Source organism: Hyperoodon ampullatus, assembly GCF_949752795.1.
Source record: "Hyperoodon ampullatus genome assembly, chromosome: 7".
Classification (NCBI taxonomy): Eukaryota; Metazoa; Chordata; class Mammalia; order Artiodactyla; family Ziphiidae; genus Hyperoodon; species Hyperoodon ampullatus.
This window is the reverse complement of record NC_136920.1, coordinates 29,922,096-29,947,368: the sequence shown is the minus strand read 5'-3', so window position 1 is coordinate 29,947,368 and position 25,273 is coordinate 29,922,096. Positions and strand designations below refer to the sequence as shown.

Below are 25,273 nucleotides of genomic sequence, written 5' to 3'. Positions count from 1 at the left end.
TGATCACTTCTTGCAACCTTTACCTCTACCACACTAACCTAAGTCACCCACATTTCTTGCCAGGACTCTTGGAATAGCCTCCTAATTAGTCTTGCTCCCTGCTCCTTGGTGGCTCCTGTTTTTCTCCAAAACAGCCCTCATGAACTTTTTAACATAGTGCTGTCCAATAGAACTTTCTTCAAGGATGGCAGTTTTCTATGTGCTGTTCAGAATAGCAGCCACTAGCCACATGCAACTGATAATGAGCATTTGAAATGTGGCACTGAAATTTTTATTTTATTTTAATTAATTTAAATGTAAGTAGCTATACGTGACTAATGGCTATCTTGTTAGACAGTACAGTTTTACAACATAAGTCAGCTCTTAACACTACTCTGGCTCAAACCTTTAATGAATTCTCATCTCATTCAGAATAATAAACCTATATCCTAACAGAGATCCATAAGGTCTACATGTCCTTACCTAATCTTATTGCTAGCTACCTCTCTGATCTCTTGAATTCATTGAGATTGGGGAAAAGGGTGAAGGGAATATCAAGAATGCTTTTCAGACATTAGAACTAGGATGGTACTGCTTACAGATATAAGTAGACATAAACATATATCTAACAGTATTTATTGAACACCTTCTCTGACGTGAGCACCTTGTGTGCCCCTGAGTACCTTTTATGAGCCTAGAATTATGTTAAGCTCTAGGTTTATTGTAATAAACAAAGCAGTTGTTATCCTTGACCATTTATAGGTTACAACTGAGCAAGAAAGCACACAATTTTTTTTTTTAAAACCAAGTAAACAAACAGATATATATGCCATTATGAATTGTGGTAAGTAATGCAAAGACAAAGAACACTTTCCATAAATTGAGTGGGGGAAATAAACTTTGAGTTGTGTTCAGATGAGGCCTTTCTGAAGACCTGAACCTGAGACTTGAAGAATCAGAAATAAGAAGGTTGTCATACAAAGACCACTAAGCCAAGAAGTGTTCTTGGAAGAGGGAACAGCAGGTGTGGTAAGAAAGTAAAGAACTTGGTGTTTTCAAGGACCTGAAAGGCCATGTTGCTGAAACAGAGTGAGTGATAGCAAGGGCTACAGGAAGATGAGTTCAGAGAGATAGGCAGGGGTCATACCATTCTTTTAAGAAATTTGTTCATGAAGGGGCAGAGAAAAAGCAATAATTAGAAGAGATTTGGGGTGACAAAAGTTGTTGTGGGGTTTTTTTGGTTTTGGTTTGGGGGGCTGTTTTTGGTTGGGTTTTTTTTTCTGTTCTGTTTAAATGTAAGTGGGAAAAAATTCATTAAAAAGGGAATGGATGAAGAGGTAGCAGCAGTTTCTAACTATATGGCATTGGGCAGATTACTAAATGCCTTAGGAAAATTCTTAAACCACTCACTACCTCTGTTACCTATCTATGAAATTGGTCTAAAAGTAATACTCTTTGAACACTGCTTAATACATAGGAAATACCAAATAAATGTTAGGGGGTAGTCAGAGTATTTTCTGGAAAAGGCAGGAGGTGCCTCAGAGCAGGTGTGGAAGGACTGACCTTGAAGATATAATAACATTTCCTCCACTGGAGGGAAGGAGGGAAAGGAAGCATAAGAGAACAGTGTAGATGCAAACAAATAGGTTTATACAGTTGTAGGCAGAGTCTTGAGTAACACTGAAAATATGGATGTCTTCTCTTTACTTAGTGAATAATAGGGAGGATCATCCACTAAGGAATAGTTGCTTACCTCTTAGGAGTTTGGGTTAAATGGGGAAGGTTTGAAATGGTTGTTTCACAGACTGGAAGAATACGCGGACTGGAGAAGTAGCAAATATTTATGGGGGTACCAGTCTGTCAGGTTGTGTGACTGTCTTGCATCTGTGCTGATTCATGGGTGCAAACAGGATTGAAGTTTTGCCAGGTGCCATCAGCAGGAGGACAAAGAGCAGAGAAGTATTAAAAGGTGAACAAAATGATGGACCCCATACTCTAGGCTAAAGAAAATGAATTGATAACAGATACGGGAGGAGAAAAAGAAAGGGTAGTAGACTGGCAGTGGACTAATCTTAATAGTGAGGGTAAATGAACAAAGCAAGTTACCAGGATTAGAAGTGTTGATTGAGAATAAGATGTTTGAATTAGGACTGTAAACCAGGTACAACATCTTCAGCTGATAGAGGGAAACGTCCAGAAGCTTGATAACGGCAGCAGCTTAAAAAGAGAATGATTGGGGTTGGCTAAACATTTTTTTTTTAAGGAATGGAGTTTTTTGTGTGTTTTGTTTTACTAGAAAGTAGGCGAGGAGGAGTGGTTTGAAAATGACCCTGGAGAACAAAGGGGATGCCAACCAAATCTCCCAAATATTGAGGAAAGGAGTCTAAGCTGCAACTTTAGTTAGTTAGTCTCAAGTGCCCACCACCCTCCAAAGGAAATCCAGTTATCCTTTGGAGGGTTGTGGGCACTGTAGCTTTTATTAAGATCTAAGGCTGATGGTAGCTGTGGAGACTGCAGCAGTGGCTGTAGTGGAGTGGTTGTGCAGCAGCTTTTTCTGCATGAGAGACCTGGGGTGGTTACTGAGTTTAGCATCTAAGATAAAATAGAGCGAAAAAGCAGATTATAGCAATAGGACACAGAGTACAATCCTGTTTACATAGAATTTTAAATAGCTTTTCCCAAATTCTTTTCTAACACAAATTCAGTAGATGTTAATTTAGTTTCTTAAATATACTTAGTGATATTTGGTCAAATAAACCCATGAACGACTAAGCTAAATCTTCTTATACTGTGAAACTCAGTATATAGCAGTGTTGAAAAGGCTATGAGAGAAATGCCAAAATTAAACAAATAAGTAGTTATAATAACCCAGTTTATATTTGTTTATTGGTAAAATACTCTTTTCAGAATCAAAAACATTTTTATCAGCATACTTCTTAACATCCCACAATATTTTTTCTCAGTAAGAGAAGGAAGGATTGACATAGAGAGATGTCTGAAAGAATGTTCATCAAACTGTTAACAATGTTCAATTTTGGGTGGTGGATTTTTTTTTCTATTCCTTGTATGTTTTGTATATTTGGTTTATTTATTTATTTATTTATTTATTTATTTATTTATTTATTTATGGCTGCATTAGGTCTTCATCACTGCGCACAGGGGCTACTCTTTGTTGCAGTGTGTGGGCTTCTCATTGCGGTGGCTTCTCTTGTTGCAGAGCACAGGCTCTAGGCACACCAGCTTCAATAGTTGTGGCAGGCGGGCTCAGTAGTTGTGGCTTGTGGGCTCTAGAGCACAGGCTCAATAGTTGTGGCGCACGGGCTTAGTTGTTCCGCGGCATGTGGGATCTTCCCAGACCAGGGCTCGAACCCATGTCCTCTGCATTGGCAGGTGGATTCTTAACCACTGCGCCACCAGAGAAGTCCTATTTTGTATATTTGAATTTTTATAATGAACAAACATCATTTTTATAATGGAGAGAGATTTCAAATAAGTATGGAAAGTATAATCATTTGAGGATAATATGGTGAAATCTTTCTCTTATATCTCACATCAAACTATATTTCCAAAGAGTTAAAGATTTAAATACAATAAATTAAAATTATAAAAGTAATAGAGGAAAATTAAAGTGACTGTCTTAAACCCTTGGAGTAGGGAAATAACAGTGAGTATATCTAGTGGTTCTCCACTTGAAGGAATCAGAACCCTTTGGAGAAATGTTTGATTCAAAGGAAAGAAAAAGATAAACTTGTAACATCTTTTTATGCTTAGAAATGCTTAAAGAATGATGAGGGTATGTCAAAAGGATACAGAAGCCAGCTCAAAAGAACTCCCACTGGCTAAAGAAGAGGCAATTTGAGCATCAAAATATATAAATATAGTAATGGATTGTAACCCATTTAATAAAACAGGAAGCCACGAATACTTACAGGCACAAATAAATGAATGAATGAGTAAGTTATTAAGGAACAAGATATTTACATAGCCTCAAAGTACCTCCCCACAAAATACTGACTACTGCAAAGGGAAAAGTATAATTTTATGGTGGAGAAGCCTGGCAGACATCACCTTAATCAAATTAACATCACCAGTAATGGGGCAAATTGAAATTATGTATCACCTGATAGCATGCAATGAGAAGAACTCAGCAACACTTCTGCGATATTCCTACCAACTACTCATAATTTAAATCTAATCATAAGGAAACCTCAGACAAACCCAAATTGGGAATATTGTACCAAATAGCTGGCCTGTAATCCTCAAAAGTGTCAAGACCATAAAAGTCAAGAAAAATCTAAGGAATTTCCAGATTGAAGGAGACTGAAGAGACAACTTGGGTGCAACATATCATTCTGAATTCAGTCCTTTTGCAATAAAGGATGATACTAGGACAGGTGACAAAACTTGAATGGGGTCTGAAGATTTTATGGTAGGATCAGTTTCCTAATTATATCAATATCCTAAGTCAGGTGGTTAGATTATCATTATGTAGGGGAAAGTTCTTGGACATTCTAGGACTCATACTCTAAATTATTAAGAAGTGATGGGTCATCATGTCAGCAACTTATTCTCTAGTGAAACAGAGAAAAAAGATTTTTCGATATGTGCAACTTTTCTATAAATTTGAGACTTTCAAAATTTTAAAAAATACAAATGTGTGTATATATGTGTATATGTATGTATATACATATACATATTTAGTAAATTAAAACCATTTTTAAATTAGTAAAAACAAGTTGAGTGCCCTAATGCAAAATGGGCAAAAGATATCAACATGCTGTTCTCAAAAGAAGATATAGAAATAGCTAATAAAGCTAACTAATAATCAAAGAAGTGTAAACAAAAACCAGAGATACCATTTTTCATCTGTCAGATATTTGAAATGATAATGCCTTGTGTTAAAGATAGTGTGAAGAAACACGTGTCACTCTTGTTAATTGTACAAGTGTACATTGTTAACAATTCTAGGAAAGTATATCAAAAGTGAGAATGTACATTATCATTTTTGCCATCATACCACTTATAGGAATCAGTAAAATTATTTCTCCTTTGGGAAAAAAATATAACTACTTGAGCAAATATTTTCAATCTGGACAGTCAGCTCTCTTTTCCCTATCCCATTCTTTACTTTGAGAAAAACCCATTGGGAGTTCAGTTCCTCCTTAAATAGATGCCCGCACATGAACCGTGGCCATATTCCTTTTGCCTTCCACGTTACTTAGCTCACTCCTGAAAGTGTTTTAAAAGACTTAATAAGTGAAAACACTAATTCAAAGAGATACATGCACCCCAATTTTCATAGCAGGATTATTTACAGTAGCCAAGGTATGAAAGCAACCTAAGCATCCATTAACAGATGAATGGATAAAGAAGATATGATATACATATACAATGGAATATTAGTCAGTCATTAAAAAAAGAATGAAATTTTGCCATTTGCAGCATCATGTATGGAGCTGGAGAGTCTTATGCTTAGTGAAATAAGTCAGAGAAAGACAAATATATGTTATCACTTATGCATGGAATCTAAAAAATAAAACGAATGAATATAACAAAACAGCAAGAGACCCACAGATATAGAGAACAAACTAGTGGTTACTAGTCAGGAGAAGGAAGGGTGGAGGAGCAGGATAGGGATAGGGGATTAAGAAGTACAAACTACTACGTGTAAAATAAATAAGCTATGCAGGAGCCCCTATGCGAGCATTTGACTTTACTGAGACCTCTGTACCATTGCCTATCATCTATCACCTGCCTTGATACACTCTTTCAACTAATTAACCATCTTGATCCATGGTCAGTTTTTTTATCTTCACTTCCATGTCCTTCTCTGGCTTTGTCTCACTTGCTCAGCAAAACTACTATTCTGGTTAAATGGGACTCTGAGTGAAAAGACAGAAAGTGGTGGTTGTGGGGAGGGAGTGTGTGAATTGAGATTATACAAGGGTAGCAGTTATTGATGATGACAAGAACTAAGGTATGACCATGGGAATGAGCATTGTAGGTAGAATGGAGACAAGATCATTGGAAGAGAGGAGGTCAAGAAACTGAAAGGCCAGGGTGTTTGAAAGATGAGTAATGACCCAGAGTTGGAGAGATGACAACAATAATGATGGATAGTAGGAGACAAAATTTAGTGACTTTTTTATATCAATAATTAAAGGAAATTAGAGTAATTGAACTGAATTATTTTTCATGAAAGATCATAACCACTGTCAACAGTGTCCCTGTCAGACAGTGGATTGTTTCATGGATGTATGCAATTCTTCCATCTTCATGATCTTAGTACTTTCCCAGCTGTGTTCCAGAGGTTTGTGCTGGTCATAGTCCTCCTTTGTGCCCCTAATGTTACATCTCTGTATATTCTTCTCTTAGTTGAGTATCCATAGCAAAGAGAATCAAATCCAGCGTTGTCAGGCGAAAAGCATCAGAAAAGAAAAATCAATAAATGACATCGTTCAGTGTAATAATAATGGAATTTTTAACTTGAAAATTACTTGTGAATAGACTTCACAGTCTTTGTAGTCACATGCAAATTATATGCTAATATAACTTTAGCTCAGCAAACTGTTTTACAGTTAGTTGAAACATTTGATATTGTGCCTACTGCCTTATAAGTATGTCTCACTTTGTCATAGATGAATACCTGAAATATATGTGTAAATAGATTTTTAGTAATACAAATCATATTTTCTCAGTGATTTGCATAATGTCAAAAATCCTTCATCTTTAAATGAATCATAATTGGTAGTGATAACAGTTTCTCTTCCTAACAAGTAGTTAAATCAATACTTAAATGCACCAGAAATTCTTATTTTTAAAAACCCAGTAATGAATCATTTTAATGAGAAAACTCATTCTTAAAAGAAAAGAAAAATCATCCTTGAATCATATAATTTTAAGTTTACAGGTGAGAAAATTTTGAAGCCCAGAACAGAAAAAGTAAAGAATTTGCCTCACATCACACATTTTGCTACAGTTGTTGGAACAGATAGAACCAGAACCGAGATCTTAAGCATACTTTCCACTGTGCTATACTGGTATCTAGTTTGTATACTTGTAAATTTATGCTTTTCAATATTGAATTTTCTTAATAAACCATACACCAAGTTAATACTAATAAGGCCTATTGGTGAAGTTCTCACCAGTGCAACTAAAAGAGAAATACCTCCTTAAGACTATACACCTGAATACTTTGACTTTATTGAATGGAGCCATGTTCAAACCTCATCTGAGTGACATGAGTGTATTTGAACCCACAGGCTTTTCATTGAATATGGATCTCACTGTGGATCTCACTCTAGTTTAACCAAAAGAACTTAACTCAAAGTTTTAGAAAACTTGAATTTTAAGTGCCACTTCTGTTACTTAATTGTTGTATAGCCATGGCCAAATCACTTGCCCCTGATGGGTCTTAATTTTCTCAACCATAAAATGAAGATAATGGCTATACTTACCTCACAAAGTTACCATAATGGTCAAATGTTGTGACAGTGATGAAAAAGATTTTGAGTATTTATTATGTGCCAGACGCTTTGCCAGTTGATATAATTACAATCGGAAACAAATCCAGAGCTTATTTTCTATGAGTTAAGTTTTCACTTATCAACTAGTTAATTTCACATATACTAATTTTATTTTTTTAATTTATTTTTTCACAAATGTAATCTTGTCTCCTGTTACCTAAGTTTTTTTTTTGTTGTTGTTACATTTATTCTTTGATCACATTGATACTTTTATAAGTATTCCTTTGTTCACTGAGAAACTGCAAGGTAATTATCTGTTATTCGTTATCTACTTGATTTCTTTTCTAGGTATACATCTGATTCTTTTTCTTATAGTAATGTTTTTTATCTTTCTTAATGAGACTGAATGACAGAATTACCTTTCACAGGAAAACCAATGCCATTTGTTGATGTAAATTAAAAGTCTCTGATGCAGATATCCATTAGACCTCTTACTGAAAATCAGGGGAGGAGGGATATTGATAGGCATGAAAGTCTCATTTTTTCTGTCAACTTTTTAAAACATCTTAAACTTGGTCATCAGAATATAGGTTTACATTGAATCCCTTTTATCCATATTTGTATATTAATATAACGGAATCCATTCCTGTCAAACAACATGGTAATATAATAGCAGATACATGAATAATAATGCACAATAATAATGCACATGGTCAATTTAATTTTTTTAACTAAAGAGGGTTTTTTTTTTTTTTTTTTTTTTTTTTGTGGTACGCGGGCCTCTCACTGTTGTGGCCTCTCCCGTTGCGGAGCACAGGCTCCGGACGCGCAGGCTCAGCAGCCATGGCTCACGGGCCCAGCCGCTCCGCGGCATATGGGATCCTCCCAGACCGGGGCACGAACCCGTATCCCCTGCATCAGCAGGCGGACTCTCAACCACTGCGCCACCAGGGAGGCCCTAAAGAGGGTTTTAAATGCTTAATATTTTAAAGGTAAAAATTAAAATTCTAATAATTTTTTATATTCTTTGTACTGTTATAGTTTAAATGATATTTTAGAATTTCAAGATAGATAATTTTACTATGAAAGTTATTGAAAATTATGAAAATCAGGCAAAATAAAATATGTGATTTGAAATGTGCTGCCTTTGAGATATGTTGTAAACACTATGATAACCTAACCTTTGTGAAATGTTTGGAAACAATAAGGAAGCCAGAGTCATATTTGTAACTGGGTTTCCTTCTTGACAACTCCTGTTTTATGAGTTACTAGACTACTGAACAAACAAAAAGGCAACATCCTCAAAATTAAAGGGGTTTAATAAAAAAAAAAAATTTAGGTGACAAGATATTTATTTTCAGCAAAAAAAAATATTACTATAAATATTGTTGACAAGGAAATTTATCTCATGGAGATTAACAATACTTAGTATTTTAATATTAATACCATATAAACTAGTTCAGTTTTAAAAGTTCTAATCCCATGTATCCAAAAATGAATATTCTCAGTATACATATTGATTTTTTTTCCTATTTATTTTGTCATCCAAGTGTTCATTTTTCTAGAAATCTAACTAGATCGGAAAATTTACTTTATTATAAAGTTCTAATCACTGTTAGTGATTGGGTTGTTTATGTCAATATGAAATAAGGAAAGAGACTAAGACATATTTTGCTTTATGTCTTGTTTTTGTTCTCATATCAAGAGAACAACTGCCCCCAAACCACTGAAGAGAATCTTAGACCTACTATAGTTATCTTAACCGGCTGTGAAAAGATGAAATGGATAAATGGTGGCAACTAAAAAACTAAGAAGTAACTTATGTATGTGGTATTTAGTAGTATGCCTTTAGATAGCAAATTTACTACCAAATACTTAAGGCAGATTTTATTAGTGAACAATTGGGGGGCAGAGGGAAAAATGCTTAAGAAACTTTTTGAACATATGAAATAATAATGGTCTTAGGTAGATTCATTATTGGTAGATTAGGAAACACTGGATATGTTTTTGATCCACCCTCCTTTAACCCATATGACATTCATCAAATGGTTGGCTGGAATTCATTTCATAATCTGGGACCTTGGAGCAGATTTTAGCCCCTGTGCAAAGCTAACTGACCCAGATAGGGATTGAATCTGCTGTGTTCAAACAGCAACGCTGTGTTCTATAAGTTGAGCTAGCCAGGACAAATACGTGTTAAGATGTGAAATAGTCACATCGTTGTCCTTACAGAATATCATTGTTTATAGACACATTTCCTCACAAAAATAGAAAAATGTGGTCATGAAATCCATTGTATTTTTATTGAAAATGGAGAAATAAGTATATGAGAAATAACTGTACTGCCAAATCCTTCAGTTGGAGTAATGCTTGTTTTGCACAGAACACCTTTTTTTTTTTTTTTTTTTTTTGCCGTACACGGGCCTCTCACTGTTGTTGCCTCTCCCGTTGTGAAGTACAGGCTCCGGACACGCAGGCTCAGCGGCTATGGCTCACGGGCCCAGCCGCTCCACGGCATGTGGGGTCTTCCCGGACCAGGGCACGAACCCGCGTCCCCTGCAGCGGCAGGCGGACTCTCAACCACTGCGCCACCAGGGAAGCCCCCAGAACACCATTCTTTTCTCTTGGTTTTCTTTTTTTGTTGCTGTTAGAGAGGTACTTTTTTGGGCTGGGTGCGACTGTTCTATAAAATGTTTACAGAGATGTGCATATATTTTTTGCTGAACCACTTGCCGTTGATCTGCACACATTAATTTAAGCAGTTTGCTACATTTCCTAACTTACATTCTTTAATGTTACCTGAATGCTTCAAATTGTATTTCCTTTTTTCTTTATGGCGGGCACTTCTGCCTATATGATCACTTTACTTAGGATCACAGTAAAGCAAATACTTTTGTATTTTTTTCTTTTTTATAAATTTATTTATTTATTTTTGGCTGCGTTGGGTCTTCATTGCTGCACTTGGGCACTCTCTAGTCGCGGCGAGCAGGGGTTACTCTTCGTTGCCATGTGCAGGCTTCTCATTGTGGTGGCTTCTCTTGTTGCAGAGCCTGGGCTCTAGGCGCGCAGGCTTCAAGAGTTGTGGCAGGGGCTTCCCTGGTGGCGCAGTGGTTGAGAGTACGCCTGCCGATGCAGGGGACACAGGTTCGTGCCCCGGTCCGGGAAGATCCCACATGCCGCAGAGCGGCTGGGCCCGTAAGCCATGGCCGCTGAGCCTGCGCGTCCGGAGCCTGTGCTCCTCAACGGGAGAGGCCACAACAGTGAGAGGCCCGCGTACCGCAAAAAAAAAAGAGTTGTGGCACGAGGGCTCATTTGTGGCTCGTGGGCTCTAGAGTGCAGTCTCAGTAGTTGTGGCTCACAGGCTTAGTTGCTCTGCAACATGTGGGATCTTCCCGGACCAGGGCTCAAACCTGTGTCCCCTGCATTGACAGGCAGATTCTTAACCATTACGCCACCAGGGAAGTCCCGATACTTTTGTATTTTTAAAATCCCTTGCAGCTTTTACAGTATTAGGCACTTCAATTTCGATGAAATTGCAATATTCCAGAATTTCATTATCATGACATTTAATGTTCAGATATAGCACACAGGTTGTCCATTATGAAGAATCTTAAATTCAGTTAATGTTAAAGCAGATTTTCTTCACTCTTACTAAATTTTTGTTATGTTTCATAGCACTTGTAAAATATTTTGAAATAGTAACATTAATGCTAATATTCATGTGGGAAACAGTTTATCTTCTTAAATTCATACATTTGTCTTATTGTCTTTTTTTTACAGACAGAAGTGGAGCTTATATTCACTTGTCTTCATTTTTCTTAAAAAGTTGCTTTTGAAGTAATATTATTATTAACGATTTGTTCTAAGAATATTAAAACTTTGATGGAAGATGAGCTCAGGTGATCAGGACATTGATTCAGGTGTACTTGGCATAGCAGTTCATTAACTATGTGTTAATTATCTATGATTACTCCTGAAAAGCTATAGTGGCTTCATCTTTTAGGTTGCTTCATTAAATCATTAATTTTCTTGGAGGTAACTAAGCCTGACATAATTAAGTCATCTCAGTCTCCACAGATTTTTATCTTCCCATGATGCCAAGAACATTGAGCTAGTTACTATAGGGCATTGCAACTTATTCCATGGATGTACTGACTTTTTATTTTAGAATGCCTTATACTATTTTGTCTTATATTTAAGTATAGTCTCATAAATGTATATCTTTTAATTATTTATTTAAAGTTTTAGCTTACAGTTTGCATTTCCTGTGTAATAAGCCCATTTATGCATTTGAACCACTTCTTATCAACAGTTCTTTGAACCATGGCTACATAAAGCTGCTGCAGTTTATCCAGAACATCATTTATGAGGAAGGATTTGATGGATCCAATCCCCAGGTATTGAGTACCTTCAAAGCCTTTTTATAATCATGTATGTAATGCTGTTTTTAAACTCTCTAGGGTAGACCCAGTAGGTCTTACGATAATCAACAGCGAACAAGCTGTTTCTAAGCACAGAGGATGTAAATAAGCAGAGCACGGGCAGCCTTAGTTTGACTGTAAATGTGTATTTAGAATTTTAGCTTAGTTCTCAGTGGATGCACATAAGATGTTCACATACATTGTCCACATTAATTATTTTTAAATATGTATTTGTAGTACCTGGAGTTAATAAATACCACAGTTTGAAAATTACTGTTAAATCTGCAAGACTTGTACTTTTCTATCGAAATTTTTTATATTTCTGTCATTTAGACCTTAATGTTAAATTATCTTATGAGTAAGAATTAATTATTTCAAGATTTTATTTATTATATTATGCTTTGAGTTGTCTCATTGAATAAAAGATGCATTTTTATTTGCTACATTAAAACATTTTATAAGTTAACTATTTTTCTGTAGCTCTATTTTTAAAAACTTCCTCTAGATTCCTACTATTAAAAATGTTCCGGTTAGTTTAACTTAAACAAAATGAGGGAAATTTTATTTCTAGATATCATGCCTTTCACAATTCTTCCTCAGTGATTTTAATTGCTATTGCTGCTAAAAGTTTTGCATTTCATTTATATTATTTTAGCAGAATTATTTCCAGAGCACCATTATTTTTATTGAGGAAGACAAAAAAGCCAAAAGTCTTATTTTCAGCATTATCAACTACATTTCCTCTTAATTTATATTATAGATTTTTAAATATTCTTATAAGCTTTATTGCTATATTTAAGACTTTGTCCATGGCAAAATAAATACTTTTAAAATTTGTTTTAATTATCAGTTTAATAGCAGGTTGAAAATACTTATGTGTGTATGGCAAAGCACAGACATTCATTTATAGATGGTTTTTCATGTATGTTACAGTTTTTGTGATGGCCCTTGGTATTTAGTACAGTTTTATTTTGCTCATTGTTGTTCCATTTTTGGTCCTAGCTAAGATTTATGGGCACCATGTCTTCTCTTTGGTGGCAGTGCCCGTCTGGAGAGGTAATTGGTCCCTGACAGACACCTCTCCCCACTTGCTCTGGTAACTATGGAAACAGGCATGTCATAACAGTTCCTGTGGTACAGTGTGCAGAGCTGCTGCTCTTGTAGAATGATGACACATCTTCTAAGAGCAAGAAATTTTATAGAATGCAAAAAAGCAAAGGCAGTAACAAAGAGATACCCTTATACTTACATATATGGATATGTATACACACACACACACATCCGAAGAACCCTTAAAAAGCTATTATTGGAATAGAATGAAAGGTTTGTTTTCTTACTTGTTTATTTGACTATGAATCAACACTGTTTTCAGTAAACAATATTTTATTTCATGAACATTGATAGACAACAAACTGGTTTGGGTCTCTGAACCAGAGGTTCTATAACTTTTGACCTTCATAAAGATTAAACAGGGTTGAGACAGATATTTTTATAGTGAGTACCAGGAATGCTAAAAACAAATTTTTAATTAAATTAAATATACCAATAAGTTGTTATAAATATATATTTCCAATTTTATTAGAACTAAAATATAGTTAATGAATTTCCATATTTTAAATTATGGATTGCATCATTTGCTAAATTACCTAATCTATAAATCTGCCTCAGAAACTTTAGATTACTTCCAGAAGCCACAGAAATGCATCTATCAGGCACTACTTCAAAAAATATTCCCGAGTCAAAATAATATTCTGACACTGAAATAAATCCTACTTTTTAAAAGGATATTTTCATCTTACTTTCTCTATCACTACATTTTGAAATAAACTAAACTAGTTGGAGGCAACAAATAGAAATAGACTCTAAGGAACAGAATATTATATACTACCATATAATTAATAACAGTAGTAAGTAAAGTATTGTAGCTCATCCGTAAAGATACTTGGAGTGGAAACATTTACAAATCACTGTCATAATTTTATTTTTAATTTTTGATTTTCAGATATCTAAGAAATAATACAATAAATGAAATTTGAACATTGATTTTACTTAGGGTACCAGATTAAATATTTTAGATCTTCTCATAGGAATAAATTTATTTATTGTTCAGCTGTCGGCAAACATTTATTTTTTTAATTTTATTACGCCTTACAGTATGCCCCATTATTATATGGTGTAGCAAGGAATTATATGTCCCAAACAACACAGGAAATTTGTAACTCAGCCTTTGTTTTTACAATACTGTCATATTTTTTAAAATATAAATGTATTCCTGGGTTGAAGTATTATGCTCAATTATGTTCTAATGTGCTGTGTACATACTTCACTTAAATATCTTATCAGTCATTCATTCTCTGGCTTAATATTTTCATTATTTCTATATGTGTATATCAGTGTAACTGTCAAAGTCACTAAATTGTGGTTCTCCTGATTCTGCACCTGACAGCATTTTTGTTAAAAACTTGTGTAAACTTTTTGATACGGCAGTAGTAGGTAATGGTGACTGTGGGTTAAAATACAGCTGACCTTTAGTTTCTGAAATGTTGACAGGGTAAACAATATGAGGCTGCTCTCCTGTTACCATCAGATTTCATTCTAATATCTAGATTTCGGGCGGGGGGGGGGTATTTTCTCTCTTTTTTTTCCAGGTTGCTCTTTCTGTTAGGAATCTAACTTAAGCTACAGTTCATAAGATAACAAGTTTAAGGATGAGAAAAATGAACCTTAATCTTGCCATTTTGTTTAAATTCTGAGTTTCTAAGTAATACATAAAAATGAATAACCTATCATATTTCACAGATATAGGAACTCATTGGAAATTTATTTATACTTCTAACATATACCATGGTACATCATATTACTTCATTTTATTCAAGTAATGCAGAAATAAAAAGAAAATAATTTTTATGGACTGTTGAGGATCACCACATATGGTATCTTAGGTGGTTGTCATCATAACCTCAAGGCAAAGAGAAAAGAAAATTGGACCAACTGCCTTGATATTGTCTTTGTGCTTTAGGTCCTAGAAGTCAGAAAGTTTTTATCAAATGTGCTTAGACTAAATTCCTCTTTTTAAAATCTCATTCTCACATTTTTATCCAGGCCATTGTGTCACTTTATATATTTGAAGAATTATATGGTCTCATACAGCAATGTTCTATTCTATCCTTTTTATTTTAGAGATGAGAAGACTAAGGCCTAAGTAATTACTTGTCTTACCCAAAATCATACATCTACTTAGCTGCACAATGCAGACTTTAAGTCTGTATCTTACGCATCTTACTATTGTCCCCGTAGTCTTTCCTGTTCTAATATTTCAACATTTTATTCATTTTCCCTACTTTGTTTTGTCAACAAATTCTCCTTGAAAAAGAATACAAAAAATCACTTGTGTGTCTAATATCAGGGAGATATTATATATTGTGTGTATGTATATATATATTGTATTGAGCAATAATTAGTTGGCTAATAAATTTTATTAGTGGTATTTTATAGCAACAGCAAGTGATATATATATTTTAGGATCTTGTTTCATCAGAAATCACATCTAAAGTGGCATGTTCCAAATCTTTGCTTTGGGAGAATAGTCTTATTTTCCCTGTTAGAATTGTAATAATGATTTTCCAGTTATTTCCATGTGCCAGGTTTTGCTAAGACCTCCTTCCTTTGCCTGGAAATTTTGCTGAATTACTAAGGAAAGCATTTGCAAAACATTTGTTCAGTTAGAATAACCCAAACAGTAGAATTTATTATAAACACATCTGCTGGGCTTCCCTGGTGGCGCAAGTTGTTGAGAGTCCGCCTGCCGATGCAGGGGACACGGGTTCGTGCCCCGGTCTGGGAGGATCCCACATGCCGCGGAGCGGCTGCGCCTGTGAGCCATGGCCGCTGAGCCTGCGCGTCCGGAGCCTGTGCTCCGCAACAGGAGAGGCCACAACAGTGAGAAGCCCGCGTACCGCAAAAAAAAAAAAAAAAAAAAAAAAAAAAACAACACATCTGCTGGCAAACATTTATTGACAATCATTTTAGGTTTTATTTAATGGTTTTTCAATACTCTTTTCCCAAGAAATATCATTCACTATTATTATGACCTTAATGTCAATGGGATCAAGTTCTAAACATTCACCTGTTAAGTTTTATTAAAAGTGTCAAATTATTATCATAAAAATAGCTTCAAGGAGAAAAAATAGAGGCAAGTGTAAAATGCTAAACCCCATAAAATACATTTTTAAACTTCTTTCAAACAAAATAGTAGACGGTGGACATGATAGAATTTATCTGAGAAATATTGAGCACTCTGTAATTTATTGAAAGACTTACAGAGTTTTGTAAGAATGGTTTGTAAGCATTCTAGTTTAGATTCTCTTTATTATTACCTGTGATTTGTTATGTATTACTTTAATTGCCTCAAACATAATTCTTAGGCACCATTAAGATTTAGAAACAAAAGCTTGAGGCTTGTGATACTCTTCAAATTTTCCAGTAGAAAAAACAAAACAACAGTTCTGCTATTTTTTTATAGTCTTGTAGTCTAAAAGGTTTCCTTTATGTTGCCTTATTATTGATAATACATAAAACTTTTTACTACGTCTGTTGACATTAACTCCCTGATCTGTTTTGAATAAAAATAAGAACTGGCAGATAAAAGTAAAAGAGGTAGGTATCCTGTTGTTTAATAAAACTTAATGTGTTTACCTCCCTCTCACTTTCCCTTAGAAAAAACAGAAAAGCATTTTAAGAATAGGAATCCAGAATCTTGGTTCACCTTTGTGGGGAGATGACATTTGCTGGACAGAAAACTGTGACAGCAATTTCAGTCTTACAAAGTTCCTCTATATGCTCCGTGGTCTTCTCCGAACCTCTCTTTCAGCCTGTATCATCACAGTGCCAACACACCTTATCCAGGTAAGAACTTTCCAAAACTACTTTCTCCTAACTCGTGGTTTATACTGAAGAGCAGTTTATAAGTGCTTTATGAACCTGGTAAATTATTTTCATATGCCATTTGGATAAAAGAGACTAAAGATGCTTGAAATGCCGGAGCAGCAAGATGTCTTTTAGATTATTCAATTCTCTAGTACTTGTGGTTTTGATATACAGTGAGTATGTGGTAATTTCATCTTCACTAATTTTACTATTTTTTTCTTTGATTTATTGTGAACTTGCTAGTATCATTGTGACATGAGGTTGATTTTGCTGTCATATCTTGTCGTTGATCATAAAGCTAATCTGAATATAGATCTTGAAGAGATATTTTTACACCCATGTATAGCAGCATTATTCACAACAGCTAAAATGTAGAAGCAACCTGACTGTTCACTGACAGATGAATAGATAAGCAAAATGTGGCATATCCACACAACAGGATATTATTCAGCCTTAAAAAGGAAGGAAGGGGCTTCCCTGGTGGCGCGGTGGTTGAGAGTCTGCCTGCCGATGCAGGGGACACAGGTTCGTGCCCCGGTCCGGGAAGATCCCACATGCCGCGGAGCAGCTGGACCCGTGAGCCATTGTCGCTGAGCCTGCGCGTCCGGAGCCTGTGCTCCGCAACGGGAGAGGCCACAACAGTGAGAGGCCCGCGTATGGAAAAAAAAAAAAAAAAAAGGAAGGAAGTTCTCACATGTGCTACAACAAGGATAAATCTTGAGAACGTTAGGCTCAGTGAAATAAGTCAGTCACTGAAAGACAAATACTGTGAATACAGTTATATGACATACTTGGAGTAGTCAAAATTATGGAGACAGAAAATAGAATGGTAGTTGCCAGGTGCTGGGGGTGGGAGAGAATGAGAGTTATTATTTTAATGGGTATGGAGTTTCAGTTTTACAAGATGCAAAGAGTTCTGGAGATGGCTGGTGGTGATGGTAGCACAACATTATGAATGTGTTTAATACCACTGAACTGTACACTTAAAAATGGTTAAGGGCTTCCCTGGTGGCACAGTAGTTAAGAATCCACCTGCCAATGCAGGGGACACGGGTTTGAGCCCTGGGCCAGGAAGATCCCACATGCCGCAGAGCAACTAAGCCCGTGCACCACAACTACTGAGGCTGCACTCTACAGCCCGCATGCCATAACTACGGAGCCCGCATGCCACAACTACTGAGGCCCACGGGCCCAGAGCCCGTGCTCTGCAACAGGAGAAGCCACCACAATGAAGAGTAGCCCCCGCTCGCCACAACTAGAGAAAGCTCATGTGCAGCAATGAAGACCCAATGCAGCCAAACATAAATAAATAAATAAATTTATTTTTTTTAATGGTTAAAATGGTAAACTTTACACTATATGTACTTTACCACAGTAAAAAAAAAAATTGAAAAAAAAGCTGATCTGAATAGGACTAGTCCCCATCTTGCCTCCTTGTTTCTATATATATTTCTCCTGAAGTTACACTCTCATAAAAAGAGGCATCTCCCCAGAGAACGAGGGGTCTTTGTAAGATTTCCTCATTGGTTCAAAAAAGTTCTTAAGAGTGTTCAAGGGGCAAGTTTGGGACTGTTTCCACAGTATGTATGTATATATGTACACATACACTATAACATGATAGTAGAAATAATATAACTGAAATACCTGCTGCAATGAATGGAATGTGAAAGTCAAAGTAACTAAAATCACTGAAATCATTTTTTCTAATGTACATACTAAAACACTTTGATTTGGAATGAATTATAGCAGAGAAGTTTTGAGCTTTGTTTTACTTCTCTAAGAAGTAGCAATTATAACAATAATGAGAGCAGCTAGCAAATAAAAAACACTAAGTCAGGACCTACCAATTCTTATAGAATTTTTATGTAAATGCTATTATCTCCATTTTACCTATAAGGAAACTGAGGTATAGAGAAATTCAGAAATTAGATCAAGGTTAAATACTTGAGAAACCATAATTTGAACCCAGAAAATCAGATTCTAGAACCATATTATGACAAAATTCTACTACAATATCTAACAGATTTGTATTCTGGAACTCATTCTCTCAAAGCTAGTAAATCTCAAATCTTTAACCTTAGAGCTAAATAGAAAGGACTTGAAGGGTTCATCTGAATTAAGCTCCTGTCCTTGGATATGTTAAGCATTATCCCTGTTTCACAACTGAGGTCTGAACTTATATGACATATTCAAGCAAATCAAAGAAACAGGGACTATGCTTGGTGACACTCCAAAGGTCTGTGAGAACTTTACATTTAATTACATTAACAGAAATATAGCAGATGTAATTGAAATTTGGAGGTCTCCAGGGAGTACTTGAGTACTCGAATAAGAATAGACATATAAAACAATGGGATAGGGCCTCCCTGGTGGCGCAGTGGTTGAGAGTCCGCCTGCCGATGCAGGGGATACGGGTTCGTGCCCCGGTCTGGGAGGATCCCATATGCCGCGGAGCGGCTGGGCCCGTGAGCCATGGCTGCTGAGCCTGCGCATCCGGAGCCTGTGCTCCGCAACGGGAGAGGCCACAACAGTGAGAGGCCCGCGTACCACAAAAAAAAAAAAAAAAAAAAAAAAAAAAAAACAATGGGATAGAATTGGCAGTCTAGAAATAAACCCATACATCTATGGTCAACAAAATTTCAACAAGGGTGCCAAGACCATTCATAAGAAAAGAATAACCTTTCAACAAATGACATGGGACAACTAGATAGCTACACGCAAAAGAATGAAGTTTGGACCCTTACCTCACACCATATACAAAAATTAATTCAGAATGAATCAAAGACCTAAATTTAAGAACCAAAATAATTATGAAATAAATATACGTATATATGTAATTTTAAAATTTATTGCAAAGGTGCCTATGCAATAAAGAAAAGAAAGAGGGCTTCCCTGGTGGCACAGTGGTTGGGAGTCCGCCTGCTGATGCAGGGGGCGTGGGTTCGTGCCTCGGTCTGGGAGGATCCCACATGCCACGGAGCAGCTGGGCCCGTGAGCTATGGCTGCTGAGCCTGCACGTCCGGAGCCTGTGCTCCACAACGGGAGAGGCCACAACAGTGAGAGGCCCGTGTACTGCAAAAAAACAAAAAAAAAAAAAAAAAAAAAACCAAAAAAAAAACCATATGATCATCTCAATAAAGGCAGAAAAAGAAAAGAAAGAAAAAAATTTTAAGGCCGTTTTGGTAGTGATCATCATTATTATTTAGAGAAGAGATTCCAAACCTATTGTGAATGTTTGTGACAGTGATTCCTCTAGCCTCTGAGGGAAGAGCAGTAATACTATCAGAAGACTTCAAATCATCCTATGTACATCACTGAACATTAAGCAGTATTTGAATTTTGGTATTTTATAGATATATTTGAATTCTTGTAAAACTGAAAAAGATATAATTTAAATTCTGCTTTTTAAAATACCAGTAAAGAGACTATTTTGAAGTGGATATAGGAAAACATAAGGTTTTTCCTAGTTTGAAATGAAAATAGGAAAACATAAGACTTTGGTGACCTTATACCACAGTCTCTTCCCTAGACAATTTTGCCTAGCTATCGTATAGTAGTCTTCTGGTCCTAATATCAGTGGAGCTATAAAAAAAAAACAAATAAATTATTCCCTTGCTCTTTGAACATGACATCTGACCACATATTTGTTTTTTTATGAAAATACTTAGGAGAAAATGTAAAACTTAACAGTTTGCTTAAACCAGTCATGATATAAATAGTGGATAAAACTCTAAATAACTCTTAAAGACTGGCAAGGAAAATCACAATGTTTAGGCTAAGAAAAGAGAGTAAGAAGCGGAAGCCATATTACAAAGCTAACCAAAGACATATGCATACACAGAACCAGGGAACTGTGAGTTTGTTTAATAAAAACTTACATAGTGATTTCTACAGGCCAGTTGCAGTCCTAAGATCTTTTCAAATATTAACTCATTTAATCCTTATAATAATCCTATATTGTTGGTGCTATCATTATTTCCATTTTATAGATAAGGAAAAAGGGACAGAAAATTTAAGTGACTTTCCCAAGATCACACAGCTACTTGAGTGGCAGGATTTAGATCTAAGTGTTTCCCTTCCAAGTACCATACTCTTAACCACCACGCTCTGCTGCTTATTCAATGGAAGTTCTAAAATAGGGTCAAAATTAAGAAGCAGACTGTGCACAAAGTAGCATTCAATGATAGAAAGAGCCTGGGCTTTGGAGGGAGATAGACCCAATTAGTTATTTGGTCTTAGTCAAGTCCTAACTTTCTCAGCCTTAGCTTCTTCATTTGTAAAAATTCAGAGGATTAGCAATAACATGTGCTCACCCAGTGCTGGCACATGGTAGACACTCATTATATGTCAACAATTGTCACCTTCACTATTGTTACTTCAACAGACCTCCAAAACTGAGAATTTGAACAGGGATCAGGCTACAAAAACTAAGGTACACAAGTCCATCGAAGTAATAGAAATCTTAAGCTTTCTGCCTCTTTTTATGAACAACATGGACAGGATCTTCTCACAGCTTAGACAGGTTAGGAACCTTGGCTGAAGTCAGATGGCCATTGAAGTCTTAGTAACATTACGTTGTTGTAACATGACTCTTTTTAACATCATACATCAACTTCCTCTCGACTATGACCAGTGCCTTTCCTGCAGACTCTAAGTCAAGGTTTAAATGGTGATTGAATAATTTATTCAATCAACAAATATTTATTGCAAGTACTATTCTAGGCATCCATGGGGATAAAGTAGTGAACAAGACAAACAAGGTCCCATCCTCCTGGAGTTTTTTCAGAAATATGAAAGATAGAATGGATGGAGCAGACAATCAGTATATGTACGTATTTTGGATGCTTGAGCTTGGTATTTGAGAGTAAGGTAGATTCTGACAGGAAATAGAAATGCAGTTTGATATCCTTGGAAATTTTGTCATATAATTAAACATCTATAGATAATAGAAGTGTGACACCTTTATATGAATATATTATATAAAGTAACACTACATTAAAAGTATATAAAATATTTATTTCTCTTAGATTGGGAAAAACAGCCAATCACAACCCTCAAAATGGGAAAAAATATTTGCAAACGAAGCAACTGACAAAGGATTAATCTCCAAAATATACAGGCAGCTCATGCAGCTCAATATCAAAAAAACAAACAACCTAATCCAAAAATGGGCAGAAAACCTAAATAGACATTTCTCCAAAGAAGATATACAGATTGCCAACAAACACATGAAAGGATGCACAACATCACTAATCATTAGAGAAATGCAAATCAAAACTACAGTGCGGTATTACCTCACACCAGTCAGAATGGCCATCATCAAAAGATCTACACACAATAAATGCTGGAGAGGGTGTGGAGAAAAGGGAACCCTCTTGCACTGTTGGTGGGAATGTAAATTGATACAGCCACTATGGAGAACAGTATGGAGGTTCCTTAAAAAACTAAAAGTAGAACTACCATACGACCCAGCAATCCCACTACTGGGCATATACCCTGAGAAAACCATAACTCAAAAAGAGTCATGTACCACAATGTTCATTGCAGCTCTATTTACAGTAGCCAGGACATGGAAGCAACCTAAGTGTCCATCGACAGATGAATGGATAAAGAAGATGTGGCACATATATACAATGGAATATTACTCAGCCATAAAAAGAAACACAATTGAGTTATTTGTAGTGAGGTGGATAGACCTAGAGACTGTCATACAGAGTGAAGTAAGTCAGAAAGAGAAAAACAAAGACCGTATACTAACACATATATATGGAATCTAAAAAAAAAAAATGGTTCTGAAGAACCTAGGGGCAGGACAGGAATAAAGACGCAGACGTAGAGAATGGACTTGAGGACATGGGGAGGGGGAAGTGTAAGCTGGGACGATGTGAGAGAGTGGCATGGACATATATACACTACCCAATGTAAAATAGATAGCTAGTGGGAAGCAGCCACATAGTACAGGGAAGTCAGCTCGGTGCTTTGTGTCCACCTAGACGGGTGGCATAGGGAGGGTGGGAGGGAGACACAAGAGGGAGGAGATATGGGGATATATGTTTATGTATAGCTGATTCACTTTGTTATACAGCAGAAACTAACACACCATTGTAAGGCAATTATACTCCAGTAAAGATGTTAAAAATAAATAAATAAAGATTACATGAAGTTCAAAAAAAAATAGCCAATCAGTGTTCTTACTTTAGTTATTAACATTCTGTCAGACCTGTACAGTAATGATTAGTTACCCTTTATTGTACTTTTGGCATGCTTCCCATGTTTAATTTCATTGTAGAGAAGGAACACATAGTTAAGGAAATTGCAGAGCGGGAAAAGTTAAAATAGGGAAAATAATGACATAGATTCGAAACTGACTTTAACTTATTGTTGTAATAAGACTTTTGCAAGTAGAATGGAAAAGAATTATTTTTAAATTTGCATTTGAACTATTTTCTGCTCAGCCTCATAACTTTGAACTTGAAATAGTTTATTTCCTTTGGGTTAGAGATTATTTTCATCACAGCACAGGAAATAACAAGCATACATTGAAACAAATGAATAAAATAAATTCTAAATATCTGTTTGCTGAAAACACTAAAATTATTCATCAAATATATTATGAATGTCTTAAAATATGTATGCATATAAAGTCCTAAACAATTCTCCCTGTGAAGTAGTATTATTACTCATCTGGTCTCTTGCTAGAATATAGTTTTAGTATCTGCCCAAAGACACTGTATTAAAAATGTATGTGAAAATGGCCAAGTTAAATACAGACTTTGTTACATGCTGAACTGTGGAGCAAAGTGTCATTAGAAGGAGCAGAACTATGGACGGCTCCCCTATATTCCAGCATTACTCAGTTCCCAGATCCCTGCTGTGTAGTTGTTCCACTCGCCAAGAAGCCTGTTAAAGAGCCCCCAAGAGCATGTGTACGGCCCTCCATGTTAATAGTTAATTGGTGAGGATGGCAAGATGAGAGGACAGCCGAACATGTGGTCTCTCAGACTCAAGCAGTAGACAGACCTTTAGTTATAATAACAGCAGCTGCTCACATTCTCACAACTCAACTGTTCAAAACTGTTGTCGAGTGAAGATTATCATGGATTGAAAAAGAAAGAGGAAAAGTTACATCTAAGAAAAATAACTAAAACCCTGCCTTGAAACTCTTCCTTCCTATTATCTTAAGTATGAGAATATTATTTCAACTTTTAAAATCTTAAGTATAAATTTCCATGTCAAAGATTGTTATATTCAGCTACATTGAACATTCTGCTGCTTTTTTTCCTGTTTACTGTTAGAAACACAAATGTACACCCTTCGAAACTTTTTAGCGACCTTTTTTTACACGGAGATAACTTTGAAGCTGTTACAATTGGTTATTGTTTGATTTCCATATCTTGCAATATATGAAACTCTAATGTTTTTTGGTCTTATAAATGAGAACTGGCTTACTATTAGTGAAATTTGTCATCCACTTGCAAATTATACAAATATTTAGTGCCTTTTAAATTAATTTTATTTTCAATTATCAGTGACAGTTCTGCTTAAGAAAAATGGTGACCAATAACATTTATTCTTTTTGGAAATAGAAACTTAGTTTCATGCCTTATTATGATTATATTGGCGAGGCGAAAGGAAAATAAATTTCCCCTAGCTTATGCATTTTATTTACACAATCTGTGACAGGTTGTTCTTGATTTGTATTTTTTATTGATTGAAAGCACTTTTACCTGAAACTGTCAGGAAATAAATATTAAAGCACTTAGAGTTGTAATTAAAATAGGAAAGGTTATTTTTCTATACCTTTCTCACAGCTTTCCTTTCAAAAAGAAAATTTACTTTTTATTATTGCTAATCTATTCAAGCTGTCATAATCTACACTTTTAAGGAATTTTTAAATATAAACAACCCAATAAATTTCTCCTTAACTATAATAATGCAGGAATGAAAACTTCCTTGACATTTTTGATGATAAAATATGAAATAACTTTTTCTCATTCTACAATAATTTTCTGTATTACTAGCATTTAATGTATTTGCTTATAGAACATTAGTTGGTAAACTATTTAAACTTTCTTTTATTCAGAATAGATTTTAGATTTGAAACTGGCCTATAACATATTTTTATTGGTCATCACTGGCACTTGGTCAGTAATAACCTTATTCAGTTTTTATCATAAACCACTATTTTCCAACAATTTTATCTGTGGAATTTCCCTCCCCACCCTCCCCCCGCCTCCAGCTACCTCACTGAAGAAAACTATCACCAGCATTAGTTAGCTTATACCAAAGAAAAATCATTTTCTGAAGAAAAGCAGGAAGACAGGCCCTTGTTACATGTCTCTTGAAAATTGAATGAAGTTTTAGTGTGTTATTTTAATTGATATATTTTCAAATCGATCTTCTATAATATTAATATATGAAAACTTTGAACCCACTGAAGTAAATGATGCAGTATGTTTCAGTGTGGAGGAATTCAGAACA

General features: G+C 35.5%; 1 protein-coding gene across 1 annotated transcript in view; it reads left to right on the top strand.

Annotated features, from left to right (window-relative positions):
* ELP4 (elongator acetyltransferase complex subunit 4) overlaps positions 1–25,273 on the top strand; it is a gene marked incomplete at both ends in the record, with an annotated part of 235,941 nt that overhangs the window by 64,024 nt on the left and 146,644 nt on the right. Inside the window, 2 exons of the mRNA XM_079707500.1 lie at positions 11,758–11,842; positions 16,583–16,771. Of these exons, the coding sequence (XP_079563626.1) occupies positions 11,758–11,842; positions 16,583–16,771 (274 nt within the window). The remainder of the gene's footprint in view (positions 1–11,757; positions 11,843–16,582; positions 16,772–25,273) is intronic.